This window comes from Staurois parvus, unplaced genomic scaffold, assembly GCF_062004578.1.
Source record: "Staurois parvus isolate SC_StPar_1 unplaced genomic scaffold, SC_StPar_1.0 ptg000029l, whole genome shotgun sequence".
NCBI lineage: Eukaryota > Metazoa > Chordata > Amphibia > Anura > Ranidae > Staurois > Staurois parvus.
Window position 1 is genome coordinate 1941204 of NW_028317825.1, and position 22058 is coordinate 1963261.

General features: G+C 44.1%; 1 protein-coding gene across 4 annotated transcripts in view; it reads right to left on the reverse strand.

Annotated features, from left to right (window-relative positions):
* ABHD11 (abhydrolase domain containing 11) overlaps positions 1-22058 on the reverse strand; it is a 32835-nt gene that overhangs the window by 3745 nt on the left and 7032 nt on the right. The window contains exons 2-6 of one of the 4 annotated variants that reach the window (XM_089657169.1): positions 13806-13854; positions 13333-13412; positions 7130-7303; positions 3255-3425; positions 865-1046 (exon numbers count right to left, since the gene is read on the reverse strand). In XM_089657169.1, the coding sequence (XP_089513295.1) occupies positions 865-1046; positions 3255-3425; positions 7130-7303; positions 13333-13412; positions 13806-13824 (626 nt within the window). In that variant the 5' untranslated portion in view covers positions 13825-13854. Of the gene's footprint in view, positions 1-864; positions 1047-3254; positions 3426-7129; positions 7304-13276; positions 13413-13805; positions 13855-22058 lie in introns of all 4 variants that reach the window. The other 3 variants (XM_089657159.1, XM_089657152.1, XM_089657179.1) reach the window with 3 other exon arrangements.

Consider the following 22058-nt stretch of genomic DNA (forward strand, 5'->3'; position numbering starts at 1 on the left):
TAGCGTACCACATTAAAAAAAAAAAGGAAAAAGTGTTATTTCTACCCATCTTTCAGCAGAGTCAGAAAGAGAAAAAAGAAAAAAACGCCATATCTATTGCAACACCAGCCTCATGCTCAAATGATCATTTAGATCAGTGCTTCTCAAACTTGGGACAGGGTCCCAGTAAATTCTTCCAAAACCTTCCCCAATAGTCAATAAAATGCAAAATATATGTGTTGAAATACTGGAGGGCTGAAAAGATGTCTAGCATTCTCAATGATTCCCTGTCTAAACTGGGGGATTTCCAAGGGCACCCTGGGAGACAAATGCTCTGCAGGGACAAGAGGCACTGAAGGCTCTGCAGGGGACTGGAGGACACTTTGGGAGGTTGGGGGGGCTCACTGTGTGTGGTTGAGGGGCACCGAGGGCCACTATGGGAGCTGGGAGACACTGTGGAGGGTCAGAAGATCAGCAGCTGGCTGGAGGCCTGGGAGGAAGGAGGCTGCGGCCCAGCAGAGGGCCACAGACAGGTGGTTTAAAACTAGTAGTTTAGATGATTCTGTCCTTCAAAAAATAAAAAACTAGAGCATGCAGATTCTAAAATGAGAAATCAGATAGAAGCTCTGTGTCCTCTATTGGGAAAGATCAGAGGTTATAGGAAAATTCTCTGTTTTTCATCAATCGGCTCTTTATTTTACTTATATTTCCTGAGATTTTTTGTAAGAACAAGCTGCACTGTAGAAATGTTCACTGTGATTTTGTTTAAAGGTCTAAATTTGCATCCTTTTTCCTTTTTTACTGCAGGCACAAAATGAGTTGTTCTGTTATACAAGGTTATAAAAAGGGAGGCAAATTAATTTGTAAAACCGCTGAGTCTCTCACCTTATATAAGGGGAGTTTGCCCCTCCCAGGAAAAGTGTGGGCCCAGGATAAGGATCATGGAACTCTGGGAAATCTAACAGATCTTGAAGATGGTTTGCTATCGCCTCCAGATTCACTCTCCACTTGAAACTCTCATTTTCTTGTACCAGGTTTGTCAGGAGAAACTGACGGACTGCTGCTTCCTGCACAAATACAAGTACAAATTAAAACTTGGAAAATGTATAACTCTGTACAACCGTTTTATACATTCTAGATTTTTCATTTGGTTAAAAACATATATTTGTATACTAAACATAACTCTGAGGAAGAGGGCCTTATCCTCGAAATGCATAAACTGTGCCTTGGTGGATGGACACGCTTCCAGTGGCTTGTTGGACTCTTTCTTCCTAGGTTTGTCTTATGACATATACCCATGCCTACCTTTCAGATTAAAGCGGAAGACACTAGTCTTACTGTTAATTATACCAAATCAGTGATTGTGCCTGTTAATGTTCCTGATTCCCTAAGTGCATCTCTCCGTAGTTCTTTTCCATTTCATTGGGTCATGGATCGGATATCCTGTTTAGGTATTAATCTAACTCCCAGATACTCGGATATGTTTACTGCTAATTATCCACCATGTGTATCACGTCTCTCTACTCTATTGAAGATTTGGCATGGTTACCAGATTTCCTTTCTGGGTAGAGTCACGGCGGTTAAAATAAATATTTTGCCTAAACTACTTTATCTTTTTAGAGCACTTCCAATTCCGGTCTCGAAAACGTTTTTGGACCACTTTCAACGGACTATTAACAATTTTATCTGGGGTAATAAGCGTCCACGTTTTGCTTCATCCATTTTGTACCGCTCGCAACGGACGGGAGGTCTCGGTCTTCCCAATTTTTGGCAATATTACCTCTGGGCTCGTTTTACGAAACCATCACAATGGGCAACTATTAACTCTCAGACCCCATGGATCAAGTTTGAATCTCAGTCTATACGCCCATTCTATTTACCGGGTATTTTGTGGTCCAAGATCTCCCCTCGATCGCTTACTTTCCATAACTCCATAGTGACCCATTCACTGACACTTTGGTCCAAATATAAATTGAATCTAGTCTCTCATATTCCCCCAGGTGTCTCATTTTTTGCTGACCCTACTTTTGTTGCAGCTTTTTCTTCCCCTCAAACGTTTCGCTGGTGGTATGACCGTTCCTTTATCAGATTATCTGATTTCCAAAGAGGAGGATCTTATATTACCTTTGATATGCTGCACGTGTTTTTTGATGTTCCTCTTCGTGAGTACCATCGTTACTGACAGATTAGACACTTTTTTAAATCACATTTTGGCCTTATACCATCCTCTCCGATTTCCTTTTTTGAAAGTATCAGCCGTGACTCTCCCAGGGGTAGGGGTCTTATTTTTGATCTTTATCAACAATCTTTGATCTGTCTTTTTCAAACACCCCCTTTATACAGACAAAAATGGGAGGAGGATAGTGGTATCACTTTTTTAGATGAGGATTGGGATTCCATGGTGGATAACATATGTAAGTGTTCTAGATCTCTTTCTGTTTGTGAGACGGCCCTTAAGGTTTTGACCAGATGGTATTGTACTTCATCAAGACTACATGTATTGTTCCCACAAACATCCCCTTTATGTTTCCGGGGCTGTGGCCTCACAGGTACTTTGGTTCATATATTTTGGGATTGCCCAACCATATCTTTGATTTGGTGCAAGATATCTGAGGTGGCTACCTCACTGGCGGGTACCCCGGTACGATTGTCTATACAGACCTGTCTATTGGGGGCTCATATCCCGGGGGTCTCTGATGCCATTATGAGATTGATACATACTATATGTATTGCCACTTTATGGTCTATTGCCTTACATTGGAGGTCCAATGCTGTACCCTTGGCCTCTGTTTTACACAGAATTGATGCTGTAATGCTCATGGAATGAATTCATTATACCCTACTGAATAAGATGCACTTATTTGATAAAAAATGGGGGTCATGGAGGGACTATAGACATTTATTGCATGATTGGCAACATTCCCAGTGAAAGCTGACTGGCATATACTGTTGACAGAAGCATAATTTAACCTACCTTATCATTTACATATTTCATGTACTTGCAATCTACTCTTTTCTATTTCTTCTCTTTCTTACATTAATATACTTGTCTGTAGTGTACTTTTCAAAAGTGCCTTGTTTTTGCTGTAAGTATTATTTGAAAATGTACTGTTGTTTTACAGTCTACAAAAAAAAAATACACTTTGGAAACACTATCAAATTAGTTTGCAAGGCTTTAGCATGTATAAAGTATTTATTTTCTACAGTATGTAATGCTAGAGTCATTTATCCATGAGTAGAATTAAGGATAAAATAAGGAGAGAACAACCCCCTACCTGTACAATGGCACTAAGCTGCTTCTCTGCCAGCGTCCGGGCTGTTGACCTTGGCATATTCCCTTCCAAATGTATATTCTGCATAGCTTTAATAAACTGTGGGAAACCAGACTGGGGGGTTGTGGGAGAAGGACTAATGTCCACTGATACCAAGCGCTCCACTAATTGTGGCTGAGGCATAGAAAAGAATAGAAACAATGATTAGACATACATATAATTTCATAACTACCAACAGCCCTACAGGCTGGTAAAAAAAAAAAAAGGAAAAAAAAAAGGGTACATTCTGGAGAGTGGCTGAAAAGCAGAACAAACTCTTAATGCCTCTAGCATTTCAGTGTTTTTGTTTTCCTGTGGCCAGAATAAATTAATATTCTGTGCAATAGAATTCATTACAGCTCAAATGCTTGACTAGTCTAAAATGTGTGTGCTGTACATGGCTTTTACAGTGTTAAGCAGTTTTTCTCTTGCTAGGAGTTCTGGCATTCAGAGAGGCTAAACAAACACTCTGTTTGCATGAGGCCTGATACTTGCAAGTGTTTTTTTCATCAGAACGACGACACCTTCTTTGTTTAGACATCATCCAAAGTTTAACATCTACTTCCTAGACTAAATTCCTCCTAAATATCAGTCATTTAAATTCACATGCTTGTGTAGTATTTTCTGGTTTGATGCAGCATTTTCTCCCCAAAATGTGCTGCAGCCCTTTGTTTACTTAGCTGTGAGTTAAAATAAATATAACTCTGGATAACACTTAGTTTGCTAAAGCACTGTGTATTGAACAATTGGCATGCATTTTCATAAAACACAGTTTTCACCATTTTTCCATCTCAGTCCTAGGATCTCTTCCAGCTATTTCCTGTCTACATGTACTCATTCCAGTATCTGTTGCACATCATTGCTCTGGACCAGCTTCCTGATATTGACAACAGTGGACCATGTCCACGCAATGTGTGTTAGCATGGCTGCTTGTACTCTCCACCTACAGCAAATGTGACATAGTAGTAATGTAGAACTGCAACTGGAAAACAACTTTCACGCTATAACAGGAATTGCCTGAACAAATACATTCATAGCAGAATCACCAGGTATTTTAATAAAAGCTGCATAATTAAAGTAGCTGAACTAATAATGAGATAACATTAACTTGTTAAAGCTTATATGACATTTTAGTGATTGGGTTTAGATCAATTTTAACATTTGCCTATATGACTACTGAAAATACAGTATGAAACTACTGCCAGTTCATTCAGAAGGGGTCTTCTTCTTTATGGGGTAAATATATACACTAAATAGTGCTAACAGACTTATGTTTAAAAAAAGTCAATTGCAGCACATCATCGCTCTCCATTCCTCTACACACCACAGCAGTAATGTGAGAAAGAAGGCTCCTGTTATGTAATTTCAGTTGACCAACAATAACATGGCAATCATAGGATCTTAAAAGGGAAACTATAATGGTTTCAGGTCAAATGCTATACTTTCACGGTTTTATTTCTGTTAAAAATTTCTGTTCTGAAAAATTACATTTACACACACAGCGGTACAGTACAGAGGGAGGTGGTGTAATGTGGAATTGTCACTATTCTGACTCGTTCTAGTTGGGGTTATTGAGCTTTGTAAAGCTATTTTTTGGTCCTGATCATAATACATAAAAAATATTCACAGAATCATTATATACTTTAATCATATACAGACTTAAATCATGTGACATTCAAGGATCCCATAATGTACTTTTAGTACAGTTTCCTTTTCATGCAGGCCCCTTCCTTCTCAGCTAATCCTCCTTGCTATGAGAGGTGGGGAATGCATGTAAAGTGGAGTTCCAGATGTTTTTGTGTTTATTAAAAGTCATCAGCTACAAAAACCTGTAGCTGCTGACTATTAATAAACACAGACTTACCTGTCCCAGAGTCCTAGGATTAACTCACCTGTGCCATCCCTTCTCTCCAAGGTGCCGGCATCTCAACTGTGGGCACCAGACTGACAGCTTGGGCCTTCACAGCCAGGTGCCCACTGTGCATATACGAGTCACACTGTACATCCGGATTGGTCCAGCAGTCTTCTGGGACCTGTGAAAATTCCTAGGAGACTGCGGGAGGAAGGAGGGGGCCGAACATCCGGCACAGTTCGCTGCAGCGAACTGAGCCAGAAGTGGGAGTGGGTACCCGCTCCCCCACAAAAGGTGCCAAATAAGGCAGTGGGGGGGGGGGGGGCGAAGGAGGCAGACCAGCGGAGCTTGCACTTTTGGGTTAAACTGCGCTTTAAAGAATAATTGTACTAAAAGTAAAAAGGTATACCTTAGCCTCAAACATTAAAGTGGTTGTAAAGGCTCAAGTTTTTTTTTTTAACCTTCCACCTAATACTTACCTGAGCTCCACTGTGATCCAGCTATGTGTACAAGAGCCTCGGCTCTCCGGGACTCTCCCTCTTCATTGGCTGAGACATAAGCGGGAGCCATTGGCTATCAATCACAGCCAGTGAGCCAATGGGGAGAGAGAGGGTGGGGTCGAGCCACAGCTCTGGGTGTTAATGGACATGCAGAGCAGCGGCTCAGGAGTGAGTCTGCTTGGGTACTCCCATAGCAAGCTTCTTGCTATGGGGGCACTAGGCAGGACGGATGGGCCTGGAGAACCAGCAGGGGACCTGAAAAGAGGAGGATTGGGGCTGCTCTGTTTTTTTTTTTTTAAATGCCTTTAAGTGTAAAGTATTCATTTACTGTAAAGAAATGAGTGCAATAAATTATTAGTTCTTGTTAGTCATGTCTTTTGAAGAATTTGAAATGCTTGTTTAACCACTTCAAGTCCAGACACTTTCACCCCTTTCCAGTCCAGGCCAATATTCAGCTTTCAGCGCTGTCATACTTTGAATGACAATTGTGCAGTCATGCACACTGTTCCCAAATGAAATGTTTAGCATTTTTTGAGACAGATAAAACTTACTTTTGGTGGTATTTATTCACCACTGGGATTTTTATTTTCTTGCTATATAAATGAAAAAGAAAACAAAAAAGTTTTTCTTATAAAATGTTGCAGATATATAATCTTTCTTCATAAATCTTGGCCAAAACGTATTCAGCTAAAAAAAAATAAATAAATAACCCAAATAAGTTTATAAAAAAAAATAAATAAATAAATAACCTTTCAACATTTTTTTTACATTTTTATTTATTTTTGATATTATTTATGGATTTTTATTTTAACATACTGTCACCCTAGCAGTACAGTGTCACCTTAGTGACTCTGTACTACTTGTGGGGGGTTATAAAGATTTTTTTTTTTTTCTCTTTCTCTCTGGCTGCATTCCTGCAGCCACTGAGGACTACTGTGAGAGCTGGGATTAGTCACAGCTTGTCACATGGTACAAGGCTGTTGTGAATAGCCTTATAGGATGTGACCTCTGTGATTATTCACAGATTTCACAAGTAGTAAACAATGATGTCAGGAAGTGACATCTTGTTTACTACTGTTCATGTGATTACTGATTGGCCAACCACTGATCACATGAATTGGGACCTCACACAGAAGTCCTGTACATTGATCCGTGTTCCAGACACAGTGGGCACAGATCGTGGCACTGCGCGCTCCCAGGGAGCGCACACAGGCAATGGATGTGGGGGGATGTTTAGAAAGTTGTTTGTTGAATAAAGTCATTATGACTGAACTCCTAAGGTAACTTAAACCAAACATAAACCACGGAACTAGATGCAAACTTTAAATATAGCTGTTTGAAGTAGCTTTATTGCAAAGGAAGGATCAAAGTCATTGTAGAAATAAAGCAGAGCACCAATTATCAAAGTATGCAATTTATGTCATTTATTATTACTAGCAATACCCTAGAATCTACAGACATGAGAATAATGGCAAATCACAGCTTACTTCTTGCAGTGCCAAGGTCATGGCGGTCTTTCCTCCCATGCTATGACCTATTAAGACACAGCTAGGTATGTCAAGTTGCTGCAGGAGCTGCCGCACATCAGCACTCATTGCGTGGTATGTGATGTCGTCACTGTGAGGACTACTACCATGATTACGTGCATCTAATGCCAAAACCTGAAAGACATAATAGACATCACACTAACATGAGTACCATAAAGCATGTGCAAACAGGATAAACAGTATGTACATATGGACGTATGTACTCTTACTGTCAATACTGTCATTATTTCCTAACACCCACCAATAAAATTTACTCATGTGCTGCAAAGTAACCAACTGGAATCAAAACTCTGAATCGGATTGCCAGTTACCAGTTCTTAGATGTGATGCCTGCATTAGTTTTCCTTTTTTAGGCTCTCTCTTATTTTAATCTGGTGATCCGATCAGTAAGTCTGTTGTTTTTCAAAAGAACAAGCTCTCTTCCAGATGTATCAGTTTACGGGGATAAGGCAAACCATTTAACACTGATAGGGTTGCTTATAATGAGCAGCATTTATGTAAAACCTTTATCCCAAAAGGAAAATAACTTTTCATGTAACTCATTAGAAATGAGCTGGATTTTGGCTTTAGTTTGTTAGTGTATCTAAATCTGCTAACACTCCCCTCTTCTCAAATTAACAATGCTGCTGTCCAAAATGTGTCTCTGTTGCTCCTTCAGCCAGAGTGGGGGCACTGAAATACAGCAGGTGTGTTACTGGACAGATCATAAGGTGAAAACACAGTAAAAAAAAAAAATAAAATGAATGCAGTCACAACATCTAATGATTGGTAAGCTGCAATATAACACGTTTGGCTTTGGGTTTACCACTGTTTTAACAATGACCTTTTCTTATTAGCTCATTTATAACCGGTTACATATACCATTGAAAGTATTTTGGTGCATCTGCTTGAGAAGTTAAAAAAATAAATAAAAAAAATACTGTTGATACTGACAGAAATACAGTGCTGTCCTGTGGACTGTGCAATGTGGTCTCAAGCAGTCTTATCATACCTAAAGAACACCTCCCCCTGTGTTATGGAGATGAGAAGTGGAGAGATTCTGTTCTGTAGAGATCTCCTAGGTTGAGAACACTGCTCCTCCAACTGCATTTGTTTAAACAGGAAACATGGCGCTTGAGCCCCCTTCAAAATGGGCCCTAATATGTCAAACTGATAACTTACATTTCTTTATCTAGTTTTCCCTAAGATTTCTGCCTGCAAAAATGTAAAACATTCTGTAGGTTCAAAAAAACACCACACTTTCAGCTACAACTAACAACCCTCTAATACTATAAGGAGGAGTACAACTGGGGGAGTCAATGGTGGAGAAGGATCTGGGTGTTCTGGTAGATCATATACTGTATAATAGTATGAAATGCCAAGGTGTAGTTTTTAAAGCAAGCAAAAGCCTTTCTCCAGAGAGAGATCTGATGCATCATTCTGCCCCTGTACAAATCATTAGTAAGACCTCATCTGGAATTTCAGTTTTGGGCACCAATTCAAAAAATTGGTATTGGAAAATTAGAGAAAGTGCAGAGAAGGTCAACCAAACTGATAAGCTGCATGGAGGAGCTCAGCTATGAGGGAAGATTAGCTGACTTGAACTTATGCAGGCCATAGGCGGGGAGAAAACCGGACAGTTTTTTAACAAAAAAACGAAAAATCGGTCGTTCAATAGGCCGAAGTTACCAGCAACAGTAACGGCCGATTTTCTTCCCGTCTAAGGCCGGCATTTAATTACTTCTGTCCCTGTAGAGAGCCCCGCTATTATATTTGACATTAAAAAGTATTGCGGTTGCAACATTGTATCTATTTGTATCCATTTCGGATACAGATGGGTTTTTTTTTTGGATACAAATAGATACATTGTTGCAACCGCAATACTTTTTAATGTCAAATATAATAGCGGACTGGAATTCTTCTTCTCTCTTCTTCTTCTTTTTCTTCTTGGTCACGGCTCATGTGCAGATTTTTTAAGCGGTAAAAAGATCGGCCGATTTGCCCATCATTGCCGCGAAAATCGTCCGATCGGCAAAATCAGACGATTTTTTTCCAACTTTACCGAACAAAAAAAAAAAAAATTGGACAAAATCCAGAAAAACGGCTGACCAATTAACCCATTAACCCAAAATCAGCCGATTTTTTTTCCGGCCCAAAAAAAAAAAAAAAAAAAAAAAAAAAAAAAAAAAAAAAAAAAAAAAAAAAAAAATCGGCCAATTTTCGACCCATCTATGGCCTGCATTATTCTCTCTTGAGAAAAGGAGATTGAAAAGGAAGAATATGATCACCATGTATTAAAAATACAAGTGGCCTATAAAGTGAACTAGTGCAGTAGAATTATTTATTTTAAAGTCATTGCAGAGGACAAGGGGCACTCTATACTGTGGGTATAGAAAAGAATCTCCCCCCTTTAAAAAAAAAAAAAAAAGAATCACATTTTGTTGCTTTGCAGCCTGAAATGAAGACAGTTTTTTTGCAGCCATCTTATAACATCCAAGTGAAAAATAGAACACCAACATTAAAATGTTTTATTTTTTTCATTAAAAAACAGAATCACTGAGTTGGAAAAAAGGATGAACCCCTCCCCCCCCTTAAAAATTACTTGTAAACACAATCAGGTGCAGCTAAGCACCTCCCCAGTGGCACAAAAAGGTATTTGGCTCTCAACTGTGGTCATTTAGTGCAAATGAAGCAAACATTCAACTATGGGTGGCAAGACACTGTCAAAAATTCTCCAGGAAGTTGTGGACAGGCAGGAGATGGATACAAAAAAGAAAAAAAAAAAAATCAAAAAGACTTTGTCAATGCCTAGAAGCACAGTGAAGTCTATTATTATTTCCTTCCTACCTCACGTCCAATTACTATCAAGATCATGCAGGCTCCACCTCCGCAACATCTCCAAGATACGTACATTCCTCACCCCAGACACCACCAAACAACTCGTACACTCCCTCATCATCTCACGCCTGGACTACTGCAACTCCCTTCTCACTGGCCTACCCAAACAAACGCTATCCCCGCTCCAGTCTATTCTGAACTCAGCGGCAAGACTCATCCACCTCACCAACCGCTCCACATCTGCCTCCCCCCTCTGCCAATCCCTTCACTGGCTCCCCATTGCCCAGCGCATCAAATTCAAACTGCTAACTCTGACCTACAAAGCCATTCACAACGCCGCCCCAAAATACCTAACCGACCTGATACCCAAATACTACCCTACTCGTGCCCTTCACTCCTCACAGGACCTCCTACTCTCTAGCTCCCTGATCTCCTCCTCCCACGCCCGATTGCAGGATTTCTCCAGGACTTCCCCCATCCTCTGGAACTCCCTACCCCAATCCAACAGACTGTCACCTACCCTCCTCACCTTCAGGCGCACCCTGAAAACCCACCTCTTCAGGGAAGCCTACCCCACCTTCACCTAACAACTGACCTCCTCCACTTCTCCCACCACTCCATCCCCCACAGCCATTTCCTCCTGTACCCCTTTCCCCTCCCTCCTAGATTGTAAGCTCGATAGAGCAGGGCCCTCGAAACCTTCGTGTATTGTATTGTTTCTGTCTTGTCTCATGTTCTGTCCCCCTCGCTATTGTACAGCACTGAGCAAACCCTTTGGCGCTATATAAATACTGTATAATAATAATAATAATTATTGACCACTTGCCCTCCAGAAAATGTACCCCCCCTTCCTGACCAGGCTATTTTTTGTGATACGGTGCTGCTGTACACAAATGAAATGTATGTCCTTTTGTCCCCCACAAGTAGTGCTTTCCTTTGGTGGTATTTGATCACCCCTGCGGTAAAGACTTACAATTTAAAAAAAAAAATAATTTATAGATTTTTTATTTTCTGCTAAAAAACATCCAAAAAAAATTAAAAAAAAAAAAAATTACATTTCTTCATAAATTTAGGCCAAAATGTATTCTGCTACAAATTTTTGTTAAAAAAAATCCCAATAGGTATATATTGATTAGTTTGCGCAAAAGTTATAGCGTCTGCAAACTATGGTACATATACTGGAATTTTTAAAGTTTTTACTAGTAATGGCCGCAATCACCGACATATAGCAGGACTGTGATATTGCGGCGGACATTTTTACACTAACTGACACTTTGTGGGAACCAGTGACACTAATACAGTGAAAAATATACACTAATTAACTGTACGAATGACACTGGTTGGTAAGGGGTTAACATCTAGGGTGATCAAAGGGTTAAGTGTGGGCCTAACTATGTGCTTGTTGTACACTAGGAGGTGCTTTTTCCAGGGGAAGTGATAGATTGTGTTCTCAGCTCTGTAGAGATACAATCCATGACTCCCCCCTGTCACAACAGGGCTGTGCCTATGTAAAAATAGACAAAGCTCTGTTCTTCCTCCCTGACTAATGGTCTGCATGTGCTGGCGAGCAACTGCTCACCGGGACTTGTAGATCAGTTTGTGCTGTGACATCTCACAACAGAAGTGATCCTCCAGCATACGCGAGCCCCCGTGTGGTGGAAGTGCAAAATCACGAATATATACATGATTTTGCACAGGAATGCCGCCCTATAGCAGTAAAACTGTTAGACACCAGAGGTAATGTGGTTAAGAAGTGAAAGGTATTTGGTACAACACAGACCCTCCCTGGATGAGGACATTGCTCCAAACTGGATGAAGGAGCCAGGAGGAAACTGGTCAGAGAGGCTACCAAGAGGCCTACAAAAACTCTGAAACAGTTGCAGGAATTTATGACAAAGAGTTATCATTGTGTGCATGTTACAACAATATCACAAATTCTCCACAAATGTGGCTTGTAGGGGAGGGTTGCAAGAAAAAAGCCACTCCTCAAGAAATGCCACAAGAAGTCACTGCTGAGCTTTCCAAAAACGCACCTAGAAGATTCTAAGGCCACATGGAGAAAGGTTTTATGGTGAGATTAGACTAAAATTGAATTATTTGGCCTCAACACTAAAATGATATGTATGGCAGAAATCCAATACAGCTCACCATCCAAATAACACCATTCCTACAGTAAAGCATGGAGGAGATAATATCCTGGTATGAAAGTATTTCTCTGCAGCAGGGACTGGAGCACTTGTCAGGATAGAAGAGAAAATGGATGGGGCAAAAGACCATCAAATTCTTGAGGAAAATACGCTGCCCTCTGCCAGAAAGTTGTCAGTAGGAAGAAGGTTTACCTTCCAACATGACAGTGACACAAAGCACACAGCAAAATTGACCACACAGTGATTGGAAGAGAAAAAGGGGAATGTCCTTGCATGGCCTAGTCAGAGTCCAAACTTAAACCCCATTGAAAATCTGTGAAAAGACTTGAAGACTGCTGTCCACAAATGGTCACCATCAAATTTAACTGAACTGAAGCAGATCTGTAAAGAAGAGTGGGCAAATATTGCATAGTCTACATGTGCAAAGTTAGTAGAGACATATCCCAACAGACTAAAGGTTGTAAGTAAAGCAAAAGGTGGTTTAACAAAATACTGACTTTTTCATTTTCACTTGGATGTTATAAGTTGCACTGAGTAAATAGAGCTGGATAAAACAAAAGCTGTGTCTGTCTTCATTTCAGGCTGCAAAGCAACAACATGTGATTATTTAAGGGGGGTGATTATTTTCTATACCCACTGTATGTCTTGAGGAAAGAAGTGTTAACTCTCACATATGGAAATGCTTCTTCACAGTAAGAGCTGTAAAAATGTGGATTAAGACTCCTCCAAGAACTAGTTCTGGCCAGCTCAGTGAATTTTTTTTAAAGAGCTGCATATGTTCCTAAAAGCTCAAAAATAACTGGATGTTAATGTTTATAGCTAATAAAACCAAAGATGCAATCCAGGGAATATTTTATTGCCTTCTGGAGAATCTGGAATGAATTTATTTTTCCCCTGCTGGAGCAAATTGGATCATGCTTTATAGGGGTTTTTGGCCTTCCTCTGGATCAGCTGATGATACAGGAGTCTGTATATGGAGGTTTAAAGGTTTATTTATTTGAATCATTTTTTGGATTTCTTTTTAGTTGAATTAGATGGACTAGTGCCTTTTTTTCAACTTGACTAATTAGGCAATTATTGTTGACATAAACTCACACATTTATGCAACATGACATACACTTACTTTTCTGCCAGTCTTGCGCACCAAGGCTTTGGAGATAGACTGAAAGTTTGACTTACTACCAAATAATCCATGAAGCAAGACCAGAGGTGGTGCATCTGTTTGGCCTTCATACAGGTCATAAGATAGGGTGAGGACTCTGTAAGAGATAAGAAATTTGTGATATACATGAGTGAGAGGGAGCTGGACTTACCAGAACTGTGTGACTACAGACACACACAGCCCACATTGGGAGCATGCCAATACGGGTTCCCCCTCAGTACATGACTTGCTACGGGGGCACCTGCAGGAAGGAGGAGAAGAGCACTACCGGGGGACTCCAGAAGAGAATGTAAGGGACCACTCTGTGCAATACCGCAGATCAGGTAAGTATAAAATCTATTTCAATTTAATGAAAAAAAAAATGTATACTTTACAACCCACTCTAATTGAAGAGATTCAGGACAAGCCTTTCCATTAAAAATAAGTAATGTGCTAAAAGAGCTGTGTGATTTTAGCCAAGTTTACAAAGAAAAACAATGGTTACACTTACCGGTAATGGTATCTTCCATGATAGCTACTTGAGAGATGTTTGGCTCCACCTTCAACAAGGAACACAAACCAGGTTTGTGTTATGAGTAAAAATCCTCCACCAATTTACATAAACAAATTTTTTAGGTAAAAATGCAATAATTTCAAACACCATCACTTTAAACTAAAAATATCTGGGTGGGAATATGAATGATGTGCTGAGAGATTCTCGGAAATACCATTACCGGTAAGTGTAACCATGGTTTTCCCAAATCATCTTCCAGGACAGCTACTTGAGAGGATAAACAAGTAAACATACCTTAGGGAGGAATTAATGCTTGTAACACCTTCCTTCTAAATGACAAAATGGACATTTCCACACAGTAGCACTTCACAAAAGCATGGCTTGAGGACCATACCGCAGTCTTAAGAGATTTCTTTATAAAATGCACTTGCCCTCTTTGCTCCTGATGCAGCCATCAACCTTTATGAGTGAGATCTAATTCTAGCAGGTGGTAATGGTAACTGACTAAAACTAATGTATGCTGAAATAATAGTGTCTCTAATCCATCAGGCCATGGGACACTAGGAGGCACTTAGCCCTAGAGGGGACCACTATATAAGACTAGATGTTGGGTAGATTTCATGCCAATCTAATTTACAGAAAACCAGAAGGGGCCACCACCTGCACCTTAAGGGTACAGGGCAACTACCCTTTTCTCGAGAATCCTCCTCTCAGCTTCCAAGCCATTAGGCAGAAGATCAGAGAATTTGGCTGTCCCTGTGATAAAAAATACAAACATTTCTGTAGAATCCACCAGCTTCCAGACTCAGCTCACTTTTGGACCCATAGGGCCATCAAAACTACTTTTACTTGGTTCGGGATGATCTTCTTGATTATTAGGAGTAGCAAAGATTTTTGGGGGGGGGGGGGGGGGGGGAAGCAAACCCCAACCCAAACCACCTTTAAAAGCATTAAGTTCCAGTGGGGTGACTGTTTAAAGTGGTAGTAAATTCTGCCCCTCAAGTGCTCCTTCTCAATGCAGCCAGTATAATAAAGCTTTCCATTACATGCTGCCTGATTAGTGACCCTTTTGGATGTTTCTTACTTTTATTTGGTGTGCTTTTTTTTCCCCCTTCCTGTCCAAAGCCAGCGTCATGTTAGGTATTGTCTTCCGAGTCAGCAATGGTGTGGACTTCTGCCCTGTTTCTCCCTGCCATAATATCTCACAAGCCCAGTGAGTTTCTAGCCAAGGCTAGTTTTTGTTCCGGATTATTATGGCAACCCTGTCCGCCATAATGAAGCACAGCACACCTGCACTTATTTCACTCCACAATTGAGGTACTAATAGAAGAGGAACTAAAGATACAGTCTGGATTCAACACAGGTGGATCTTCTCGTTCCTGTCCCTTCCTATGCACCGATGTTTACACCCCCTGTGATGTTGCAAGACACGTGGTGTAAACAGAAAATTCTGAATGGGTCTGTACTCTTGTGGGCTTGCAGAGAATCACAGCATGTTATTAAAAGGACTAAGGGCAAGATAAGCATGCTGTAAACGGGACAATTTGCGCATGCGCAGGTGACATCATAGTAGTGAACAGTAATGGTTGCAAGGAAGGTAAGCAGAATAGAAGAGATTTAAAGACAGTGATTTATAGAGTATGTGTTGGTTATTTAAATTACAAAAAGTGAACTGGGAGAGTTTACTACCACTTAAGAGACTTGCTGTCTGTACCCTGCACACAGACAGAAGTATGTCCTCCACTCCTGCAGCCTGTAGTATTGACTGGTCCAATGCCACCCTGAGGTCAGCTCCTTCTGGCAATCAGAAGCCAGAATAGAGCAGTGCCAAAGCGTGGACGCCCGTACTTCTAAGAGGCAAGGTGAAAGTGTACATATTGTGTATCAGAAGTGTATTATCTGGTGCTGGAACAGAGCTAGAGACATCTTGGTCTCCCTCTGGCTAGTATACAAAGGATCTGCCCAGAGGCGCTACACTGCCAGCAAAATGCAGTAAGAATTACCCCCTTCAGGAGGGACGACAACCACCAGTGTCACCACAGCATCAAAAGGAGCAGGCCAAAGAAAGCATCGGGCTGCCGGAGTTGCCTGCATCAGTCAAGACTAGCACGTTTTAAGGGAAAAAACCCTCAGGTAAGCAACTTTACTAGGAGCACAGGCACACCAGGACCTATTCAACTAAAGAGGGGGGGGGAGGGGGGTGACATCCACAATTATCACTGCCAGGGGAAACAAAAAAAAAACAAAAGACAGAACAACTGAGGATGAGGAGGAGGGAGGGGCTTTTAAATCTCTTTCAGGTTTGCGTTGCCTGTTGAAGATGGAGCCAATCATCTCTCAAGTAGCTGTCCTGGAAGATGATTTGGGAAATGTGTCTTATCCATGGCATCTTTGCCCTCTGTTATGCTGTCATGACACACACAGTTAATGAAATATACAGTCATTGCCTGCTGTGAGCACGACAGACATTTCTTTTGATGGTCATGTATCTTTTCTCAACCTATGTAACCACAGAACTGAATCAGGCCTACAAATAAAACTCCAGTTCTGCCTTGGCTCTCAATTCATAGCCCAGTTGCAATAGGGCTTGTACACTGCTGCAGTCATTTAGTGGTATGGAGTAAAGCATTTGCATTACTTTTGTAGTGGTATGGCCCTTTAAAAAGCCCTGAACCAGATTCCAAAAGCTCTGCTGCAGGTTTTGGTAGCATGACCAACACGTGCAACAGAATCAAGTAGTTCTTAAACCCTCCTATCCTTTTCAGCCACGGAAGCTGTCATCGTAACCTCTGTTTGATCTGCAACTGCCATTGTGCTGCACATGTGATCAGTTATGACACCAGCCGTTTGATAGTTTGATTAAGAACATAAGAAATGTGTCAGTTAGCATTCCTGGCATGCCAGGAATTGAACTGTTTTTTTTAAACTGATAAATCAAAGGGTTTTGTTCCACTTTAACCCTAGGTTCACATCTGTACGGGTGGTGCCGCTGCGGATCCACATGAAAATCCGTGCAGCCATGTAACGATCCCACGATCGCTGCCACCAATATGTGACGATCCCACAATCGCTGCCACCAATATGTGACAAAGGCAGCGTCAGACCCCCGACCTTCTTACCAAACTCGTGACCGAAGGACTGGCCAATCTAAAACCGCGATGTCACGTGCGTAACAATGCCACACCCAGCTGCACCCTGCACAACGATTTTCCAGCTAATAGGACCACAATCTATGTACCGGCAGCCTGAATGCGATTGTTACTTGGGTCAGGTTAATTACGCAATCAACCCTTCACACTGCCACCACCTCCTTTTTGTACAGAGAAAGAGGAAACTTGGCGATATCAGCTATAACACTATAATGGTCAAAAAAGGTCAAAAGGGTGCAATAAAAATATTTACAGAAAAAAGATCTAACCAATATATCTATATAAATATACAGAGAGCAACAGCACAGCAAAGCAATAACAGAAAGAAGTTAGAGGGTTAAATTACTTGCCAAAGTCCTGGGTTAGCAGATCAAGTTTCAGAGCGAAAGGGCGGTCTCCCAAGTTGGTTCTGAAGTTAAACGAGAGAATTCTTCAACTTAACTTTCTTAGGCCTGACAGCTCATTTTGTAGTTCCCCAGCAGGGGGTGTCTCTGACGTCAAGGACCAATACCCTGTTTAGGGCGGGAAGGTCTGGGCATAGACCTAAACTAGAGCCAAAATCTCTTGTAGTTCATATTTTGGTTTATAACTTTCCATATGCACAAGTGACACTCCACCCGCGGGTAGATTATTATGCAGACACGTCTGAGGATTGATTAGATATGAAATATGAAATTCTACACTGAATGGTTCACGAGATCTACTTTTCTGCTTTCCTATGTATTCCAGCCAAGAGTGACCTATCAAACTGTTCGTCTCCTCTTGGCCAATCTGACGATATGCCTGTGTGACGGAGCGTAGGCAGGACAGAACACACAGAGTGGATGGCAAACGCACAAAGCTTTATTGAGACAAACAGACGGCAGTTCTTCAATAAGGGGGGTGGCAGAGAGAGTGAATTTGCCACTAAAAGGTAATGAGGGTGCCCCACCCACTTATAGTCCACCAGGAGAGCCAAGGGGGTGTCCCTGTAACAGAGGTAGTCTGACAAAGGAGGGGGGTGCGAGGGGTCACCACAGCAACAGTTCAGGTAACACAGGGAGGAAGCAGGTACTCAGGGATCCAACAGGGTGCCTGGTCTCCCAGGGATAGAAACGGAACACAGGTACCTGTGGAGTCGGGATAAGGTGGTTGGTCTCTGGGAATGGCAGGCAGGCTGTGATAGTCTCTCCCCTTCTGTGAGGTCTCTGGCAATGACAGGCAGGCTGTGATAGTCTCTCCCCACTTCTGTGGGGTCTCTGGCAATGGCATTCAGGCTGTGATAGTCTCCCCCCTTCTGTGGGGTCTCTGGCAATGGCAGGCAGGCTGTGATGGTCTCTCCCCCCTTCTGTTGGGTCTCTGGCAATGGCAGGCAGGCTGTCTCTGGCTGTCTCTCCCTTCCTGTGGGGTCTCTATGAGGCTGGGGGGTGGGCTTGCAGAGTCTAGTCACAAAGGTCCCGCCGTAGCTGGGGATCCTTTGATGACTGCACAACGGAATGCACCCGGCACCAGCCTCTTAAGCTCGTGCGGGACGGTTCCCGGTCGCCTTGGCAACCGAGGCCGGGCCGGCGTGCCTTGTTGCCCCCTGGGCAGGGGTCGTGCTCTCATGAGCGCGACCTCTGTACAAGGACATCTGCAAGCGCGGGAGCTCTGCATGCCCACGCTGCGGATGTCAGGGCTGAGATGGCATCAGCTAGACGCCGGAGCTCGGAGCCATACCTTCGGGAGGTTCGCACTTCTCCGGGGAGAGGTGTGAATCTCGCCACCTCCTCCCTACCAGAAGAGGAAGAGACAGGACGGGGTGGTGGAAGTCTCACCTTTCATCCCGTAGCGGCAGGATGAGGGGGAGGGGGGAACACTAGACCCCAGGGATGAATCAGGCTGGTGACAGGGACATCCTGGGGGCAGGGATGATGTCGGTCTAGATGAAAGGCAATTTGGGAGGTGTGCGGCGAGCTGGCAGCAAGCTGGCCGGGAGGGAGGGGGGCCTACAGTAATTGAATTAGGCCACTGAGTTAGGCCATTTGGCCAAGTGACACAGGGGACAATTGGAACGATACAGAGCAGGATGCTGAGGGCATGTGATACAGGGCATTAATAAGGGGATTTATAATTGGCAGGCCCTTATACCGTGACAGCCTGGTTTTTATGGAAGTCTCTCATATTCCAAGATGAGACATAGGGGAAAAATGGATTTTAAAAGTGTTTATCTGGTTCTTGCTTCGTTGGAATGCCTTGAACTCCTGGGAAGGTTTGCGTTATCTTTTACGAGGTGTGATATTGCACAGCTCTCTCAAACAACCAGGCACCTCGAGGCTCCCTGCTGGGCTCTGGCCTGCCTGCAACACTTCCAACACACATATGTCCCTGTGGATTAACAGAGATTGAAGGGGGAGAATGAGGGACAACATGGAGATTTCTTAACAAAATGGAGGACTGCGTCAGTCTCTGGGTGTACGATTGCGACAAGCCACACCACCCGCAGAGAGAATTGCACATATTTGTGTACCATCGGTGTGAAGAGGTTAAAATAACAATTCTTTCTAGTTTGACGAAAATAGAACTGGAGGTGATTAAATTGGAACTAAACCCTCATATACTTTACAGCCAAGGAAGCTGCCATCTTAGCCTCTGTTTGATCTGTAGTTGCCACAGTGCTGCACATGCGATCAGATACCAGCCATTTGGTAGCTTGACAGTTCAGTTGAAATCCAACATAAGTACACTAGTAACTGTGAAAGTTATCACCAGTGGCATGTCTAGAATGTAACCGTTTTGGAAAACCCAAAAAGTTTGAATCAGATACCGTATTTTTTGCTCCATAAGACGCACTTTTTTCCCCATAAAAAAGGGAGCAAAATGTCAGTGCGTCTTATGGAGCGAATATAAAGAGGCCGGTCCGGTATTTCTGCCGCCACCATGTCAGAATACCGGGCCGGCCGCTCAGCTGTTCTCTCCTGCAGGGCCTTACCTGTTCCTCGCTCCAGCGCTGCAGTCTTCCCGCGCTGGCTTCTGTGACAGCTGGGTGCCCACTGCGCATGTGCTGCGCTTTGTGAATGATCTGGTGTCTTCTGGGACACATGACAGGTCCCAGAAGGCGCCGGGCCATTCACAAAGCGCAGCGCTTCTCGCGCATGCGCAGTGGGCACCCGGCTGTCACAGAAGCCGGCCCGGGAAGAAGAAAGAAGGACAACTCCGCGGAAGTGGGAGCAGGTACCTGTCAAATTCAGGTACCCGCTCCCCCTCCCTCCCCAAAGGTCAGCAGTCTCTGGTCGTCCCCTGCACTGTGTCCGCAGTCTCTCTGGTCGTCCCCTGCACTGTGTCCGCAGTCTCTCTGGTCGTCCCCTGCACTGTGTCCGCAGTCTCTCTGGTCGTCCCCTGCACTGTGTCCGCAGTCTCTCTGGTCGTCCCCTGCACTGTGTCCGCAGTCTCTCTGGTCGTCCCCTGCACTGTGTCCGCAGTCTCTCTGGTCGTCCCCTGCACTGTGTCCGCAGTCTCTCTGGTCGTCCCCTGCACTGTGTCCGCAGTCTCTCTGGTCGTCCCCTGCACTGTGTCCGCAGTCTCTCTGGTCGTCCCCTGCACTGTGTCCGCAGTCTCTCTGGTCGTCCCCTGCACTGTGTCCGCAGTCTCTCTGGTCGTCCCCTGCACTGTGTCCGCAGTCTCTCTGGTCGTCCCCTGCACTGTGTCCGCAGTCTCTCTGGTCGTCCCCTGCACTGTGTCCGCAGTCTCTCTGGTCGTCCCCTGCACTGTGTCCGCAGTCTCTCTGGTCGTCCCCTGCACTGTGTCCGCAGTCTCTCTGGTCGTCCCCTGCACTGTGTCCGCAGTCTCTCTGGTCGTCCCCTGCACTGTGTCCGCAGTCTCTCTGGTCGTCCCCTGCACTGTGTCCGCAGTCTCTCTGGTCGTCCCCTGCACTGTGTCCGCAGTCTCTCTGGTCGTCCCCTGCACTGTGTCCGCAGTCTCTCTGGTCGTCCCCTGCACTGTGTCCGCAGTCTCTCTGGTCGTCCCCTGCACTGTGTCCGCAGTCTCTCTGGTCGTCCCCTGCACTGTGTCCGCAGTCTCTCTGGTCGTCCCCTGCACTGTGTCCGCAGTGTCTCTGGTCGTCCCCTGCACTGTGTCCGCAGTCTCTGGTCGTCCCCTGCACTGTGTCCGCAGTCTCTGGTCGTCCCCTGCACTGTGTCCGCAGTCTCTGGTCGTCCCCTGCACTGTGTCCGCAGTCTCTGGTCGTCCCCTGCACTGTGTCCGCAGTCTCTGGTCGTCCCCTGCACTGTGTCCGCAGTCTCTGGTCGTCCCCTGCACTGTGTCCGCAGTCTCTGGTCGTCCCCTGCACTGTGTCCGCAGTCTCTGGTCGTCCCCTGCACTGTGTCCGCAGTCTCTGGTCGTCCCCTGCACTGTGTCCGCAGTCTCTGGTCGTCCCCTGCACTGTGTCCGCAGTCTCTGGTCCTCCCCTGCACTGTGTCCGCAGTCTCTGGTCCTCCCCTGCACTGTGTCCGCAGTCTCTGGTCCTCTCCTGCACTGTGTCCGCAGTCTCTGGTCCTCTCCTGCACTGTGTCCGCAGTCTCTGGTCCTCTCCTGCACTGTGTCCGCAGTCTCTGGTCCTCTCCTGCACTGTGTCCGCAGTCTCTGGTCCTCTCCTGCACTGTGTCCGCAGTCTCTGGTCGTCCCCTGCACTGTGTCCGCAGTCTCTGGTCGTCCCCTGCACTGTGTCCGCAGTCTCTGGTCCTCTCCTGCACTGTGTCCGCAGTCTCTGGTCCTCTCCTGCACTGTGTCCGCAGTCTCTGGTCCTCTCCTGCACTGTGTCCGCAGTCTCTGGCCATCTCCTGCACTGTGTCCGCAGTCTCTGGCCATCTCCTGCACTGTGTCCGCAGTCTCTGGTCATCTCCTGCACTGTGTCCGCAGTCTCTGGTCATCTCCTGCACTGTGTCCGCAGTCTCTGGTCATCTCCTGCACTGTGTCCGCAGTCTCTGGTCATCTCCTGCACTGTGTCCGCAGTCTCTGGTCATCCCCTGCACTGTGTCTGCAGTCCATTGGTTCAGAATATTTTTTTTTCTTGTTTTTCGCCTCTAAAACCTAAGTGCGTCTTATGGTCAGGTGCATCTTATGGAGCAAAAAATACGGTATATGT